This window comes from Sylvia atricapilla, chromosome 16, assembly GCF_009819655.1.
Source record: "Sylvia atricapilla isolate bSylAtr1 chromosome 16, bSylAtr1.pri, whole genome shotgun sequence".
Lineage (NCBI taxonomy): Eukaryota > Metazoa > Chordata > Aves > Passeriformes > Sylviidae > Sylvia > Sylvia atricapilla.
In genome coordinates, this window is record NC_089155.1 from 12647064 (window position 1) to 12663111 (window position 16048).

Sequence of the window (16048 nt, forward strand, 5' to 3'; positions counted from 1 at the left end):
CCAACAGGAATTCTCCTGCAGCTCCCCTCGACGTGAGGACCTCAAACCCGTGTGGAAAACTGGCAGCTGGAACAGGGTATTGAGGGAAAAGAGGTCTCTTGGAGAAATTCAGCATGAAATATTTACCATGTGTGGCACAAACCTTCCTCTCGAACTTATTTGACTCTGTTCTCAGACTCAGTGCTGGCAGCAGGAATCACAAAATCCTGTTGTTAATTACGAAACGTGTAATGAAATTTGCTAAAAAGTGTATGAAGTCTGCTTTTGATTACAGAAGTAGCAGGATCGTTCCAGTCCTCCTTCCTTTTATTATGTGGAGGAGGAAAAAAAAAAAACCCTTTTCCAGTGCATTATGGCAAACTTTTATGTAGCAGCAGGGCTGAGGTGAAAATGTGATCATGTTGGCACAGCCGGAGTAAATTGGAGCGAGCTGGGATGATCTCTTGCCATTGCCCAGGAACACCACCGTGAGCCTCCCAGCTGGGTTTTGTGGCTTTGCAGGAGCCCCCAGAGAGAGGACAACCATCTCTTGTCCAAAAGTCTCCCGTTTTCTAACAGGAGCAGGAGAATGAGAGGCACGGAGCTGGAATTGTGGCAGCGTGTCACAAACGAGAGCAGCCAGGAGACGACCAAAGCACAAATCTGCTTCCCGAGGGAAGCACAGGGAAGCTGCAATTGGCATCATCCAAGATGATAAAAGCAGCATGAAAAGAATCACCGATGATATGAGAAGTGCTGATGAATTGGAAATGTCTTTCCTCTCATTCATTCTCCGTGGACACCCAAGGTGCTGGCAGTTTAATTTTATTTGGAGGATGCAAATGGAGAATTTGGAGTTGTAAATATTTGCATTTTGGCAGCCGTAAAGGGAAAAGGGCCACTTGTGTTGCTGTTGTGGCTTGTAGCTGCTCCCAGTCCCACTGAACCCTGTGGGAAGCCCTCTGACAGATTTTGGGAGCAGTTTTTGGACGTTCTCAAGCATTTTTGTTCCTGAAGTGGGCCAGTGTAACAAGTCAGAGCTTGCAGCATTTTTCAGACTAAAAAAACCCCGCCAGCCTCTCACAGTGTGGCATCAAGAAAGCTTTAATTATCATGTGCTCGACAGTAAGAGGTAATTGATTTGTAATTTGTCTTGGGTTTGTGGTTTGGTTCGGGTTTGGCTTTTACTGAGGAATTTCTCTAATTGCCATTTAATAGGCACTGTTCCAGCCAATGCTTATATTTTTCCACTTGAGTGACTCTTCCCACAATGGTGTCTGTTTCAAAGGAAGTTTTTTGTCAAAGCAAGATTTGTGATGGGCCATAATCCTCCTCCCTTGAAAGAAAGCAATTATTCAGCCAAAATATGTACACTCTGGTGATTATGTGGATGTATCACTTCCTGCTGGGTATTAAACTGTATTATTCCTGGAGTCTGAACTGGGAATATGATTAATAACAGCTTCTGATACAGCAGATAGCAAATGAAGGCCGAGTAATAGTAATTTTTCATTTGAATCTCGGCCAAATTGGCTGTTTTGCAGTACTCGTCTGTGGCAATTATTTGTTGTTCTGCTTCCTAATGCTGATTTCCTCCCCGGGCTGATCAGCGTGAACTCAGGGAAACACATTGCTTGTGTCTATAAACACTTGTGGCCAGGTGGAGAAGGCAGAACTGCTGATTAGATCTGTCTGAGTCCAGGCCCTCCTGCAGGACAGGGCTTTTGGGGAGTGAAAAACCTCCTGGTTCTGCTTCTGGTTCTGGTTCTGGTTCTGGTTTTGGTCCTGCTTCTGCTCCTGCTCTTGGCCTTGGTCCTGGTTCTGGTGCAACTTCTGGTCCTGGTCCTGATCCTGGTCCTCGTCCTAGTCCTGGTCCTCATCCTAGTCCTAGTCCTGGTCCTAGCTGAGCTCCTTCTCCTTCTCCTTCTCCTTCTCCTTCTCCTTCTCCTTCTCCTTCTCCTTCTCCGCCTCCTCCTCCTCCTCTTTCTCCTTCTCCTCCTCCTCCTGCTCCTAGTCCAGGTCCTGGTCCTGCTCCTTCTCCTGCTCCTGCTCCAGCTCGTGCTCCTGGCGTGGCAGAGCAGTGCCCACCTGCCCCACTGGGCACCTCACTGTGGTGTTTTGGGGCCAGGATGTGCAGACCCTCTGCAGATGGAGGGAGCTCCCCGAGCCACAGCATCCTCTGGCTGCCAAAATCCGCTTTGTTTAATTTGAGCTGCAGGTTTGGGGCTCTGCTGGGGAGCTGCGCTGAGCTCCTCAAAGGCCTCCTCTCCTGTTTGTGGTTCCAGGATCTTGTTGGGAGATGCTCAGACCTGCTGAGGTAGGTTTGGAGTCAAATTTTGGGTGGATTTATCACAGCTTGTGGTGCTTGTGCTCACAACCCTGTTCTCTTCCAGCACTCAGTGTTCCCATCCTCTGAAGACATCCCATCAAATCACAGAATCCTTTGGGTTGGAAGGAATTTAAAGCTCCTCTCATTCCAAGTCATGGAAGGGACTCTTTCCACTGCCCCAGGATGTCCAACCTGGCCTTGGGCACTTCCAGGGATCCAGGGCAGCCACAGCTCCTCTGGGAATTCCATCCCAGCCTCACAGGGAAGGATTTAATCCCAATATTTAAATATTTAAACCCACCCAAACCTCCTCTCTGTCCCTTTGAAGCCATTCCCTGTGTCCTGGTCCCTCCATCCCTTGGAAATCCTCTCTCTCTCCATCTTTCCTGCAGCTCCTTCAGGCCACACTGAGTTCACTCCAAAGCTTTTCTTCCCCAGGCTGAACAATCCCATTTCTTTTAGCTTTATCCCAGTTTTCTTAGCCTGAATTTTGGCCCCAGCATCTCTTTAAATACACAGAGAAATTAAAAGGGGGAAAAATATTTTTTTTTAAAGTCACCATAATTCTCTACTCTCTCCATCCAATTTCTCCAGCTGTGTTTTGTAGTTCCACAAAACAAGATAAAAATCAGGAGGTTGGGTTAAGTTGATAGAATGCCTGGAAGAGAACAATTTGTTCATCTTTCTAAGGAAATTATAAATTGCTTTGTGCCAGTTTGTTTTCAAATGACCCTTGTAAATGTGTAGATCTCGTTTGTTTTCCACATTTTAATTGAAACTAGCTGGGTGTAAGGCAGAGCTGAGGGTGCTTAAATTCTCATTAAAAGAACACGAACAAAACCAACTTTTGTATGTGCAAGTAACAAATGTGACTGCAAAATCCAGGTAATTCCAGATTTTCTGTGAATTGCCAGCCTCTGATTCCAAGTGGGGATTTGTAAGGAAAAGGAAACATGGCCTGTACATATACAGGTATAAATATATATTTTTTTATATAAATATGTATAGCTACATCTAGAACTCACGATGACTGGAAAATTCTTAACACGCTGTTATTTTTTTACTGTGAGCTACCAATTGCAGGATGTAAAAATACCCATTTTGGCTACTTAGACCCCATGAATGTCCAGCCAAAGTGGCTGTGATTACCCAGCTTCCAGCACACTGCACAAAGCTCTGCTGGATTCACAAAGGAAACCAAATGATGTTTGAAATCTATTTATTACAGCATTAACATGAGCGTGCTAAGCAAATTATTTTGGGGAACAATTACAACTCTTCAACCAGAAAAAGGCTTTTCCCCAGATTTTTCTCTCTTACAGAAATTACTTTTTGCTTTTAACACATGCTCACTGATTATGCAGATGGGTTAATGACCTTGTATTCATCGCTGCTTCAGTGTGGGAGCTGTATTCTTCGTTAATTCCAGCTTTGGCCTTTATTTAGAATATCACATTGCTCCAAGTTTTCTTTGATGTGGTGGTTTTCATCCTGCGGGGCTCTTGCTCACCATTTGCAGGGCTGTCTCGATGCACTTATCTCTTCAGAACAAACTGATATTAAACCTTGTGCTGCATGTCCTGCCCATTCCACCTCCCAATAATGAAAGGAAAGGGGCAGCCCAGCAGTGATTTAATTTCCCAAACAGCAATATTTGTGCATGTGCCTCAGGAGTTATTTGCCTTTTCTGATCGGCAGTTAGACAACAAATGGGTAGTAATTATCACATTAAAAGGAAAGCATTAGCTCGGGATAGCTGAATAATTTCTCATTAAGGACAACTTCCAAAGGGACAGCATTTAAGAAAACAAACCACAAAACTGTCACATAGCTCCAGCTCTCCCAGGGAATTCTGTTCCCTGAGCTGCCTCTTGAAAATGCTGTTCCCTGGGCTAAATATCCTCCCAGCCAACTTCTCTGGTTTCATTATTGCACTTGATGAAGGCGTGGGGTCCCCTACACATCTTCTGATATCTCCCCTTGCAGCATGGAACCTCCTGAGCAGCAGCAGGAGTTTTTTTGGCAGCAGGTTTTGGTGGCTAAACGAGAAATCCTGTTCCTTCAGGAGGGGGCAGCAGCAGGGAGGGATGCAGGAGATGCTTCAGTCCCCTTCTGGTCCGTGATCAACCCGAGGAAAACAAATCCTTTTCCTCCAGTTTCCCTAAAGAAAAGCAAACCTGAGGTTTGCCCGTGGGAAACCCAACACCTCTTCACATATTGCTTTGCACATAATAATTGAGCTGGGCTGGAATATTTCTCCTACATTCAGCCTGTCAGTAATTTAACAGCTCTTAGATTCTGGTAAGGGACTGCACGTAGGTCAAAAAGATGATATTTAAAATCCACCCTGCCTGAGAAATAATGAGTTCCATTTTGAAGGAGAGCATTGATTTTTACTGTGCCTGTGCTGTCACACGGAATCGAGATACCTGTTGGAATATTTTTTGTTGTTTGAACAAAAAAAAAGAATTTTTTTTTTTTAATTGAAATTTATTATTTGGTCTTGGGTGCTTTAAATGTCTGTATTTTAAATTTCAAAGGGTTATTGGTTTAATTATCATTTAACCCTCACAAGTACAATATGTTTTTAGTTGATACAAATGAACAATACCTAAATAGAGAGGCCAAAGCCACGAGGGGCAAAAATTTCCTGGAATCTTTTGGAGGTTTTCCTTTTGGGAGCGAGCAGTGGTTGGGACTAATTCCCACCAAACCCACTGGAAGCTGATAAAATAATAAAAAGTCTTCTTGCTAAGAGAGCAGGATGGAGGCAAATGTTCCCTGGGCTCATTCCTGTGTTTGCCTCTGGAAAGAGCTGAGCAGGGGAAGTGCAGCAGCTGTAGCTTTTCCTGACAGCCAAAGGAGGTATTTTAATACAAGAGAAAAAACCCTTGACAAGAAGAAGTCACAGTGATGGGTCAGCTCCTGGTGAAGCTGCAAAATAAACAACCAGAGAAGGCAAAAATCAAATCCAAACCCAGCTGGAGTAATAAGATATGAGAAGAGGAAGCAGTGAAACGAAACTTGGAGAATATCAGGTTTTTTCCTGCTTGGTGAATTGGTTTTTATAAAGAATATTTGGTCACTTTTGTAATGAAGGATATTTGGTGCCCTGTCTGATTCCATGTGTGCCTGGTTCCATTTCCTGAGATTTTGTACCTGTTTACTACCCACTCATAGAAAATCTGAAAAAATAAAGAACTACACTCTTTTATCTCTTAATAAAAATGTACTATTCTATGATAATTTGCTTGTTTCCACTGTCATTCCCATTCTTCCAGCTTATGATTTAAAACTCAGGGTTTAGCAGTTATTATTTTGGTAACAGCATTTATGACATGGCTGGTTCTTGTTTTAAAGAGACTTCTCTTAAAAACAAAAGAATATACGGGTTTTGGGCAATAAGAACAGGATAGACTTATCAAATTGCATATCAGGCCATCCACAGTAAGGCTGAATTCCATGGACCAGTGATGGGAACAATGCTATTGTTATAAACACTGTGATTACACCCACAGGTCCACTTGTGCCTGTTCTCAGTTGGATATAATTTCAGTTTCAACTTCTCTTGCTTAGTTAAAAGCAAACTCCATTGTGTTGTATTTTTTTTTTTATAAAATCTAAGTGCAGGTAGCAGAAGAGAACAATTGGTCGTTAGTAAAAGCTTTTTACCACTGAAATATGCAACTGTCCCTTTGTCTACAAATGCACAGAGTTCCTGGTTTGACCTTCTCAGTGCCCATTTTTTCTGCTGCTTTTCATTTTAATCGAAGGGAGCTCCTTTGATTTCATGAAGAAGGATCCCCTGTGGGATTCTCCAAAGTGGATTTGCCACAAATCTGTGGTTTTTGGGGAATAGGAATGACATCCCAGCAGCTGGAGGGACACAGTTGGTGGGTTTATTTATGGAATGGCAGGTTTGTGCAGCGTGTGCACGTGGATTATTGACTTTGAGTTGTTTATTTAGACTTCTTCCAGCATTAACCAGGGAAGCACTGTCAAATAGTGCTTCGGGAATGGGGGGAATTATTTATCTGTCGAGTTTGATTTGAGCAACAACAGAGGAGTGCAGAGGAGAAGGGTGAGAGCTGAGACTGTCCCAAAGCTGCCAAGGGGGCACAGAGTGGCAAAAAGACCAAAGCAGAACCTTCCAGCCCCGTTTTGTTGGTGGCTGCCTGCTGGGGTGGGTGGCACAGGCAGCAGCCTGGTGTCTCCATCAGCTTAAACAAACCTGAGAGGAAAATTGATTTGAGAGAACTGCAGCTGATTCTGCCGAAAAAGAAGAAAAAAAATCTGTTTTAGCACTTGCTTCGGTGTTCACTGCTGGGCACTCTGTCCATTTGTGCTGTTCCCTTCCCCTGGAGCTGAATGTGCAGGTCACAGCAGAGTGCAGGAGTTGGTATTCTCCTTGATTTGTGCTTTTAAACAACCCCTGCTCTCACTGAGACAGTTGTCCTTCAGAAGAAATAGAGGGTCTGTTACATAAACATCCAGGATAAGGCAGTTCACTTCATGAGGACAGCAGTGAGGTGCTTGGTTTAATTTTTGTACATCATGTTGGACGTGCAAACACACGAAATACTCTCTGGAAGATAAATTCACTGTGTGCCCCGTGTTTGGTCCTGCCTCCTTTTTGTTTTGCTTTGCCAAAAGTTTTGGATTCCCCAAGCTCACCTCAGCTCCCTTCATGCGGAGAAATTTGAAAATGAAAGATGCCATTTATTTGCTGTCCCTGTACCGTTTCAAAACCTGAAATTGCGAGTCCTTGATTTAGATTTAGACCTTCCCGAGTACATGCTGTACCATTTTAAGATTACTGAAGGCAACTCTCTTCACAAGTAGCACATAATTGACTGCACACAGAGGCAATAAAAGACTGCAAAGCACAAGGTCTGGTGTTTTCCCCAAGTGGAGAATAAGCTCAGACTCACTTGGAGAAACAAGTGTTTTGTGAAGAGGTTCTTTGGTCTTGAAGGCTGAAGACAGGAGGAAGGTGTGGGCTTTAAATGAGACAGGGACAAGGACAAAGTCTGTCCTAATTAGCTGCTGACTCTTGATTTCACACTTTTTGTCTCCTGATTGGCACCGAAGATATTCCCCCTCGGAGCTGTCCCTCTCCCACTCTCACACATCACCACACGAGCACAGCTGGTCAGACTCTGCCTCCCTCCTCCTGCATCTCTTTTTTTCCCCCTGATGTTTCCTTAGAGGTGTTCACCCTGATGTGAGGAAAACCTGCACTGCACCGACAGAACGAGCTCAGGGTGTGCCAACATCCCTCGCTGCAGGCAGGGGATCAGGGCTATGGGATCAGGGAGAGGTTTGGGAGGTTGGTTTTTGGGTTGGGAGGGACCTTAAACCCCATCCTGTGTCATCCCTTTTTAAACTTCAGCCTTCAGAGCTGAGCACATCTGAAAGCTCTTCACAGAGATATTTATGGACAGGAATTTTTATGAATCTTTGCAGTGCTCTTTCAAAAGCTGTTCCTTTCTCTGCCTTCCACCTGGAAGTGGATTGATGGAGGGCTCTGTGTTATAGTTCTGATTAAAAAGTTGGAATTGTGCCTGTGCTTGGAGCTGCTCTGGAGAGGGAAGACCAGAGATGCCTGTGGGGCTCAGTGACCCCACTGACAGTGGGATGTGGGGCTGATTTGGGGTTGTTCTCACAAACTGGGGGAGCTCCCTGCCCTGAACCCTGCAGCTGAGGGCTGTCCAAATCCCCGTGCCTTGGTTAGCAGGGGTAGAATGGAATGGCAGGTTGGCAGGAGGATAAAGGATTATCTCATCCCATGGCAGGGACACCTCCCACTGTCCCAGGCTGCTCCCAGCCCTGTCCAGCCTGGCCTGGGACACTGCCAGGGATCCAGGGGCAGCCACAGCTGCTCTGGGCACCCTGTGCCAGGCCCTCAGCTCCCTCCCAGGGAACAATTCCTGCCCCAGATCCCACTTAACCCTCCTCTCTGTCACTCTGAAGACTTGAATCATCCCACATGAGTGGGTTTTGCACTTGGATGTGGGGCCAGGGCACTGTGGAACTGTTGCTGTGCCCCTGCTGGCTCTCAGTGCCCAGGTCCCCGAGTGTCCCTGCTGCTGTCCCAGGGCTGTGGAGGTGACACTGGGCTGCAAACAGCACAGGGATTTCCAGTGTCTCCTCTGGGTTCCTCTGTGCATTCCTCCCAGATCACCCCAGTGGTTCAGGGGCAGCCACCAAACAGCAAACCCTGATCCCACCTGAGCCTCAACAACTGGAAACATCTTATTTCAGTGGGGATGGAATGAAGGTGTTTGTACCAAAGGGCCCAGGAATGACCTTGTTTGACTGCAGAGTTCTGTGCCTGGACTCGGCTGTTTGCCCATTAATACAAATGCTGTCAATTATAAAATATTTAGGCACTTATTGATGGGAAAATTGCCTGCACGGTGCTGAATTTAATGTGAAAGCAACAAATCTGTCTGTATTTGGCAGAATATGCTGTGTTGAGTTGACTTAGCAGGATAACTCATGTTCCTGTGAATTCAAATATTTGTCTTAAATATATGAGGATTTCCTAACTCATCTTTGAGCAAATGGCAATCCTACAGTGTCTGTGAACTTCTTGATTTTCCTGCACAAAACCTGACTCCATAAATCCATAATAATGATATCTTTAGATGCAAAAGATATAATTTCAGCCTGCCAGTTCTTAGATCAGCTGGGAGATACTGCACATATTTTGTTCCTCCTCGAGGAAGGAACATTTCTAATTATGAGCAGATTATATGTTGGTTTACAAGTGACAGCTCTGCAAGTGGTGGCATTTCACTGCAGTGAAATCAGGGGCAGATTTTCCCAGCTGGAAATGTTGCTGTGGTTGGCAGCAGGTGAGAAGGGAGCCTGGCCTGTCCTGCCTGGGCTGGGTTTGGTTTGTGAGCACACCCCGGGGGTGCAGGGCTGGCAGGTGGCACTGGGGTGGGCACTGCTGGTGGGTTTGTGGCTCTGGGATCAGCCCTGGATGGAGTTCTCACCTCAGGGTGGCTGAGCAGCACTTGCAGGGCTCCTCTCTCGTCAAAAGATCCGTCCCATGGGTTGTAGAGCAGCCCTGTTCTTCTCTTCCTTTCCTCTTCCTTCCCTTTCCCTTTCCCTTTCCCTTTCCCTTTCCCTTTCCCTTTCCCTTTCCCTTTCCCTTTCCCTTTCCCTTTCCCTTTCCCTTTCCCTTTCCCTTTCCCTTCCCGTTTTCTTTCCCCTTTTCCCTTCCCCTTTCCCCTTTTCTTTTCCCTTTTTCCTTCCCCTTTCCCATTTATTTTCCCTTTTCCCTTTCCCTTTCCCTTTTCCTTTCCCTTCCCCTTCCCCTTTTCCCTTCCCCTTCCCCTTTTCCCATTTTCCCTTTCCCTTCCCTTTCCTTTCCCCCCGGGTCTGTAGCTGTGAGCATTCACTCACTAATTCCTGTGATGGGGTTCAGTCCTATGGACATTCCCTCTCTCCCCTCCCATCAGGGACAGGCTTGTTGTGATCCTGCAGCCCACAGAATTCCAAAGCAGGGCTGAGAGCTGGGAATGTGGCTGCACAAACCCACCCTCAGCTCCTGTGAGGAGCCTGGTGCCAGGAGGGGTGGGAGATCCTGGGGGGATTTTATGGATTCTCTTGTGTTTGCACATGGGACTGAAAATCTGGATATTTTTCCCCCTCCTTTGTGTGGAGCTCTGTGGGCAGAGTGTGGAGTTTCAGGCCAGGAACAACCCGGGGCAGGGAGAGGTGTCCCTGCCCATGGCAGGGTTGGGGCTGGCTGCTGAAGGTCCCTTCCAACCCAAACCATTCCATGATTCTCTGAATTAAGAGGCTTTTTGACCAGTGTTGGAGTCCATTTCTAGTTCTGTGAGCCCCCAGAGCGGCTCGATGTGATGTGGTGCTCGGACAGAAGCAAACACGATTCTCAGTGATCTCTCCAGGTTTTATTCAGCAGAGTACGTTTTGCTTAAAGGCAAAGCACTGTATGAATCAGTCCTGTTTAAATTGCTTTTTAAAAGAGAAAAAAATAGGACATCAGAGAAATAAGTAGGACATCAGGTGCAACAAGAGCTAAATACACAATAACCTGAGGCAGAATGTCGTGGCAAACCATGCTCCAGAGTGCAGAGATACAGAACACTGAAACAAAGCAGAGACTTTTCACAACACGTAGGCACAGCCCTTGCACACCACCAAAGTTCTGTGGCTCTGATTTCCTCTCCCTGTGCCACATCAGCTGCTGCAAAGTGTGACAGGCTGGGCTGGCAGGGCACAGCTGAGCTGGGGGTTGTGACACACGGGTAAAGCTGAGAGCATTTGGCTTTGCCAGTCGGTGGGATTGTCTTTGGTCTCTTCTAGAAACAGGGAGAATTGTCATTTGTGCCTGTTCTGCTCCACAGTGACCTGGGCTTTGCTCTTTTTTTTAACTTTAGCCTTTCTGAAATTAAGGATTATAGCTAAGTGTTGGGACAGAGGGAGTGCTGGAAAGGGGGAAGTCTGGACTGTGTGATTATGGGAGGAAGTCAGAACTCAGTTAGGGAATTTTGGGTGTGATCAGAGGGCAGGAGAAACAGGGAACATGAGGTTGGTTTGTGGTGGGGCAGAGTGTGGCTGGAGCATGAGGAGAGATTCTTCTTTGCCCCAGGAAAACGATACAGCCCATGAGATTGGGGAATGGGGCTGTTCCCTGTGGGATGGGGAGGATCAAACACAGGCCAGGACGTGCAGAGTGTGAAATGTGACTGCCCACAGGCAGCAGGGCTGGCTCTGGAGCCACTGGCACTGAAACACCAGCGTGGGGCAGAACTGGGGACACAGGAGCTGGGGAAGCTCTGGGTGCATGAACAGTCTCTCACCTGGCAGAGGGGAGTCCCAGAAAAAGCCAACAATGACATCAACCCAGCAACTCCACCCAAAACAAGAAGGTGAGGTGGGAATAAAACAGAGTTTTAAGTCAAATGAGATCTTTCAGATGTTTGAAAGCATCAGACAACTCTCAGGGTTTGGGGATTCTGAAAGGAAGGTACCAGGAAGGTGCTAAAGAGCCTTTGGGGTGGCTCAGGGTTCTCAGCCTGGCACTTGCCAGTGCCCATGTCCTGCAGCAGCCCTTGCTCGGTGCCAATGTGCAGTTTGACCCCTGCAGGGTTTGTCCCTGCACTGCTGCAGCTTTGCACACCCCTGACACTAACAGGGTTGGGAAAGGGTGGCACAGAGCCCTGGTCCTCTCCTGCCCCCAGGGCAGGGGGACACAGCCCCCGAGGGCAGGGCAAGGCTGAAGGAAGGAGAGGATGCCCCAGGACCTTTATTTCTCAATGGATAAAGTCCTCTCTGCCACACACATCTGATTTCTTCCAGCTGCTGAACTTACAGGTGGATATTTCTAAGGACTCCCTGCAGCTTTTACACAAAGCTGCATCCAAAGTATTTTGCATTTTAGCTCTTTCTGATGTTCGGATCCATGGATCTCGTTAGTGAGGATTTATCAAAAGGAGATTTCTGTGAGTTTTTACAAATATAGCAATTACTACACTGATCAAGGCATTCCAGCTTTAAAAAAATAATTAAAAGTATTCAAGGATATAATACTCTTCTATCACAATAAATAATGTTAAAGCCATCACATGAGTCAATCCTCTCAGGCAGCTGTTGAAGCCACACTGTCACTGATACTGTAGTGAAAACTGATTTCAGTGCAAGAGGAATGTTTCCTTTCACCCTTTGAAAATTGTACTCAGGCTGCTTTATGGCAAGCAGCAGGAATGTCAATCTATTCTTTCATTAAAAGGTGGAGGCATGGGTGTAGAGCAATGCTGGTACCTGTTGGTGTTTGGAAAAACAGCTTTCCACTTTTACTAATGAAATCTTTCAGAAAACACCGACTTGTTGGCAGTGGCACAGAGATAAAGCAACAGGCACAAACAAATGCTAGAGGGAATATTATCTCAGTCTCTAGGAGGTGGCATTCCCTTTCGGGATTCATTTTTCCCAGTAAGTTCCTGAAGCTGCTTTGTAAAGCCACTCTGGATTTCCTTCCAGTATAACTATTTAAAAAAAATAATCAGATCATTCAGTCGAAACTGGTTTTCACTCTAAAAAGTAGGAAACAAGGCATCACGTAGGAGGCTTTTCTTTCCTTCACCCTTTCCTTCAGGCACTGCGTTTAAAGTGAGCTGCTCTGCATCTCAACACAAACATAAATATATTTCTATTTATACCCCTACGGCACGGGTTTTTCCGACCCAAAGCCGAGTGTTTTACAGCATGCACTGTCCCACACTCATGTCATAGCAGCAACACACGATCTCTTTGAAAGTCTTCCTCATCTCCAGGCTCCTGAAGGCGTAAATGAGCGGGTCGATGACGGAGTTGCACATGATCAGCACCAGGTAGGTGTTGAAGTGGGCGGTGTAGCAGATGCAGTAGGGGTTCATGGGGCAGGAGATGATGAGGATGAGGTGGAGGAAGAAAGGCGCCCAGCAGACGATGAAGACCCCCAGGAGGATGGTGATGGTGACAGCCCCCTTCATGCAGGTGCGCTGCGGGGGCACGCCTCGACGGGCAGCGCCGCGATGCGCTTGACGTGCAGGCGGGCGAACAGGAAACATGGTGCACGTACAGCGAGGCCATGAGCAGCAGCATGGTGAAGAACATGGTGATGAGGCACACAATGACAGTTTTGCTCTCCGAGTAGGCAATGAACATGATGCCGCAGATGATGCAAAGCCACCCAGATGAGCACAATGAGGGTCAGGGCTTTCTTCAACCGTCCATGATGCTGTGGTAACGGAGGGCATAGAAATAGTGATGTACCTGTCGATGGCTATGACCAAGAGGTTGCAGATGGAGCTACCAGGGAAATGCAAATCATGGAGTCAAAAACATTGTCCATGTGCTGGATGAAGTGGTCCGTCGATGATCAGGTAGCCGCTGCTGAGGATGGCGATCATGACGGTCTCCAGGGCGTTCGACATGCTCACCAGCATATCTGCCACGGCCAAGGCTGCACAGGAAGAAGTACATGGGGGAGTGCAGGTTCCCATTCTTCAGCACTGCCAGGATTGACCAGGATGTTCTCCAGCAGGCTGATGATGCCCAGGGTGAGGAAGACCTCGGCTTTGATGAAGACCTGCTCGCAGAACCCGTCGCCGCTCCTGTTGTTGGGCGCGGAGTCGTTGAAGTCCTCGCTGGAGTTGAGCAGCACGGGCTGGAAGGAGAACGCAAAGTGTGTGGTGTTCATGTCAGCTAGGGAGCCGAGCTCACCAGTGGTCGTGGACCTGAGAGAGCACAGGCTAAAAAGAGAAGAAAAAAAAAAAATAGCAAAAGGAAAACAAGTCCTTCCAAGCTGCTGCTGTGCATACGGGGTGGAACCAAGCAGGACTGGAGTCAATTTTACAAGTGCAAACATCAACAAAATGCATTTACAGTGAATTAATTCTGTGCCAGGCTGCTCTTCCTTCAGAAGAAAGTGATCTCCAAAGCTGTAGGCAGCAGGCAGTTTCCTCCTCCGCAGGGAAGGATGGGCAGCAGGACATCGCTGGGCTCAGCTCTCCCGGCGATGAAGAGCAGGGAGTTTTCCCGGCTGCCGGGGCAGCGTGGCTGCCAGCATGCTGCAGCTCAGCCAAGCATCTGGTGCTATTTCAGCGGGAAGAAAGGAGAACGAGAACGAAGGGGATTTATGCATGCGAGAAAGAAAAAAAAAAAACCAACTCCTACTTCATCCCGCGAGCAGAGCATTGGCCATTGGAGAGCGAGCACCTGCGTGAGTGACAGCTGGAGCACCTGGAGCGGCGTCCCGGCACATCCCAAACTGTCTGGCGCCCTCTGCAGAGACCGAGCAGGATGGGTTTGCCCGGAAAATTCCTCTGGAAAATGGGATTTTCACCCGGTAAAACTTTCTGCCTGCTGCCGGGCAGCCGGGTCCTGCCCGTGAAAGGTTTGGGGCAGGAAGGGTGATCAGAGAGTGTGATGGAGTAGGTCCTGAAAAAGCAAAAGGGTTTTAATAAAAGGAAGGAAAACAATGGGAAAATAAAAGAACAAAGCTGAGCACAAGTGTAGGGACCGGTCCCACACACCTGCTACAACACCTCGAGAATGCACTGAGAAACCTCCTGCTGTCCTCTGAGTATTGAATTATTTAGGTGGGATTTTTTTGCAAACAACCCAATATGGAATAGCTGCTTATCTGAGGAAAAGGTAAAGAGACCTGTCACTGTTTTTGTCTTGACACTGAGACAATGCCTGCCAGGAGGAGCAAAGAAACTCCCAGTGTCATCCCTTAAAAGCTCTTGGGCTGAGTCTGAAAACCTTTCCCTGTATGGAGACACCTGCTCAGCTGTGGGGTGCATTTCTGCATCCCCCTCTTTGCCTGAGGCTGGAGGAAAGGAGCTGCAGCCTGGGGTGTGCTGGGGGCTGCTGCTGGTGGAGATCCAATGCATCCAATGGATGTTTTCTGATGGAATCCACAGCTGGAGTAGCCCTGGGGTCTCTGGGCTGTGCTGGCTCAGGGTGAGTCAGGAAGCTCATGGTACATCTGAGTGTTTCCTTGCAGCTCTGGTGATGTCCAGAAAGTGCCATCATCTGCTCCAATCAGTGTCTGGAGTGCCCTCCTCACCTCCTGTCCCTGCAGTCCCTGACTGATGCTCCCATTCCCAGCCTGCTCTCCAGGCACTGTGAGAACACATTTGTTTGACACTCAGGGAGCAGAGCCCTCCTCCAGCCCTGCTCTCCTTTACTGCCCAGACTCACCCCCCAATGATGTTGTTTTGTCATCCTCTGGAGTGTGAACAAGAGGAGTCCTCGGCTGCTGTCCCTGTAGTTGCTAGGCAGCTGTCACCTCCTGCCTGTGCTCTCCTGCCACGCTTGAGCCCTACAGCACCGGGGCCAAAAGCCAGGGCAGAGCGAGTTCTTGGGAGGAAAAACATCCCTTGCACCATTGTTTGTTCATTCCCTCTCTGCTCCCCCCCATTAGGAATATTGTGTCTCCTTCCCGTGTTTTGTTCTTTCGGCCTCCAGGACCCCTGACCTGTTCTTCTCCCTGCAGATGGAGAGGAAATGTGTGTTTCAAAAAGCTGCCGTGACTCAGGCTCTCGGAGCTGTGGTGATCAAACAGGTGGCAGAGAAATGAATCCAGAATCATTTCTCTGCTGAGCAGTTCTGAGGAGGAATTTTCACACCCCCAGGAGTTTATAGAGAAAAGAGGTGATTTTTCTGCCTGTTTTACTTGACCCGCTAGACTGATTGTGGCTGCAGAGGAGCTGTTCAGCCTCCAGAGTGATTTGCTGAGTTCTGGAGATGGGCTCCAGAATTTCTCATTTAGCTGAGGAATACAAAACCTTTGGGATGCATCTGGAGTTCCAAACTTGTGCTGGTTCTGTGCAAACTCCAGCCCTTGGGTGGGCTGCTGCAGCTAAAACCTGTTCTCTAACTGGGACAGCTTTTACTGAGGAAAACACCCCTCCTGTGCTTTTATAATGATTACTTAAAACCCCATTAAAATGATGTTGAAACAGGTCCAGATTTGACAATATTTATCAGCAGCCTCATCCTTTTAGAGCATGTTCAGAGGAAAAAATCCTCTGTACTGTTCTGAATTTAGGCTCCTGATCAGTGCCCTTAAAAGGGATGTGCATGCCATTCCCATTTCTCTCCTGACCAGAAAAGATGAGAGAAAAGATGAGGAAAGATGAAAGTTGCTGAGCACAAAGCTGGATTTGTTAGGGTTTTGCACTGCCAGACTTTTCCTTCAGCTGCAGCCTC

General features: G+C 47.4%; 1 protein-coding gene across 1 annotated transcript; it reads right to left on the reverse strand.

Annotated features, from left to right (window-relative positions):
- Window positions 1-12546: 12546 nt before the first annotated feature.
- On the reverse strand, window positions 12547-13529 carry LOC136368321 (melanocortin receptor 3-like). Its single transcript, XM_066330451.1, is given in 10 exon segments — window positions 12547-12845; window positions 12848-12896; window positions 12899-13012; window positions 13014-13058; window positions 13061-13092; window positions 13095-13139; window positions 13142-13199; window positions 13201-13290; window positions 13292-13351; window positions 13353-13529. Coding segments are annotated over 10 exon segments (969 nt in total).
- Between the last annotated feature and the right edge of the window lie 2519 nt (window positions 13530-16048).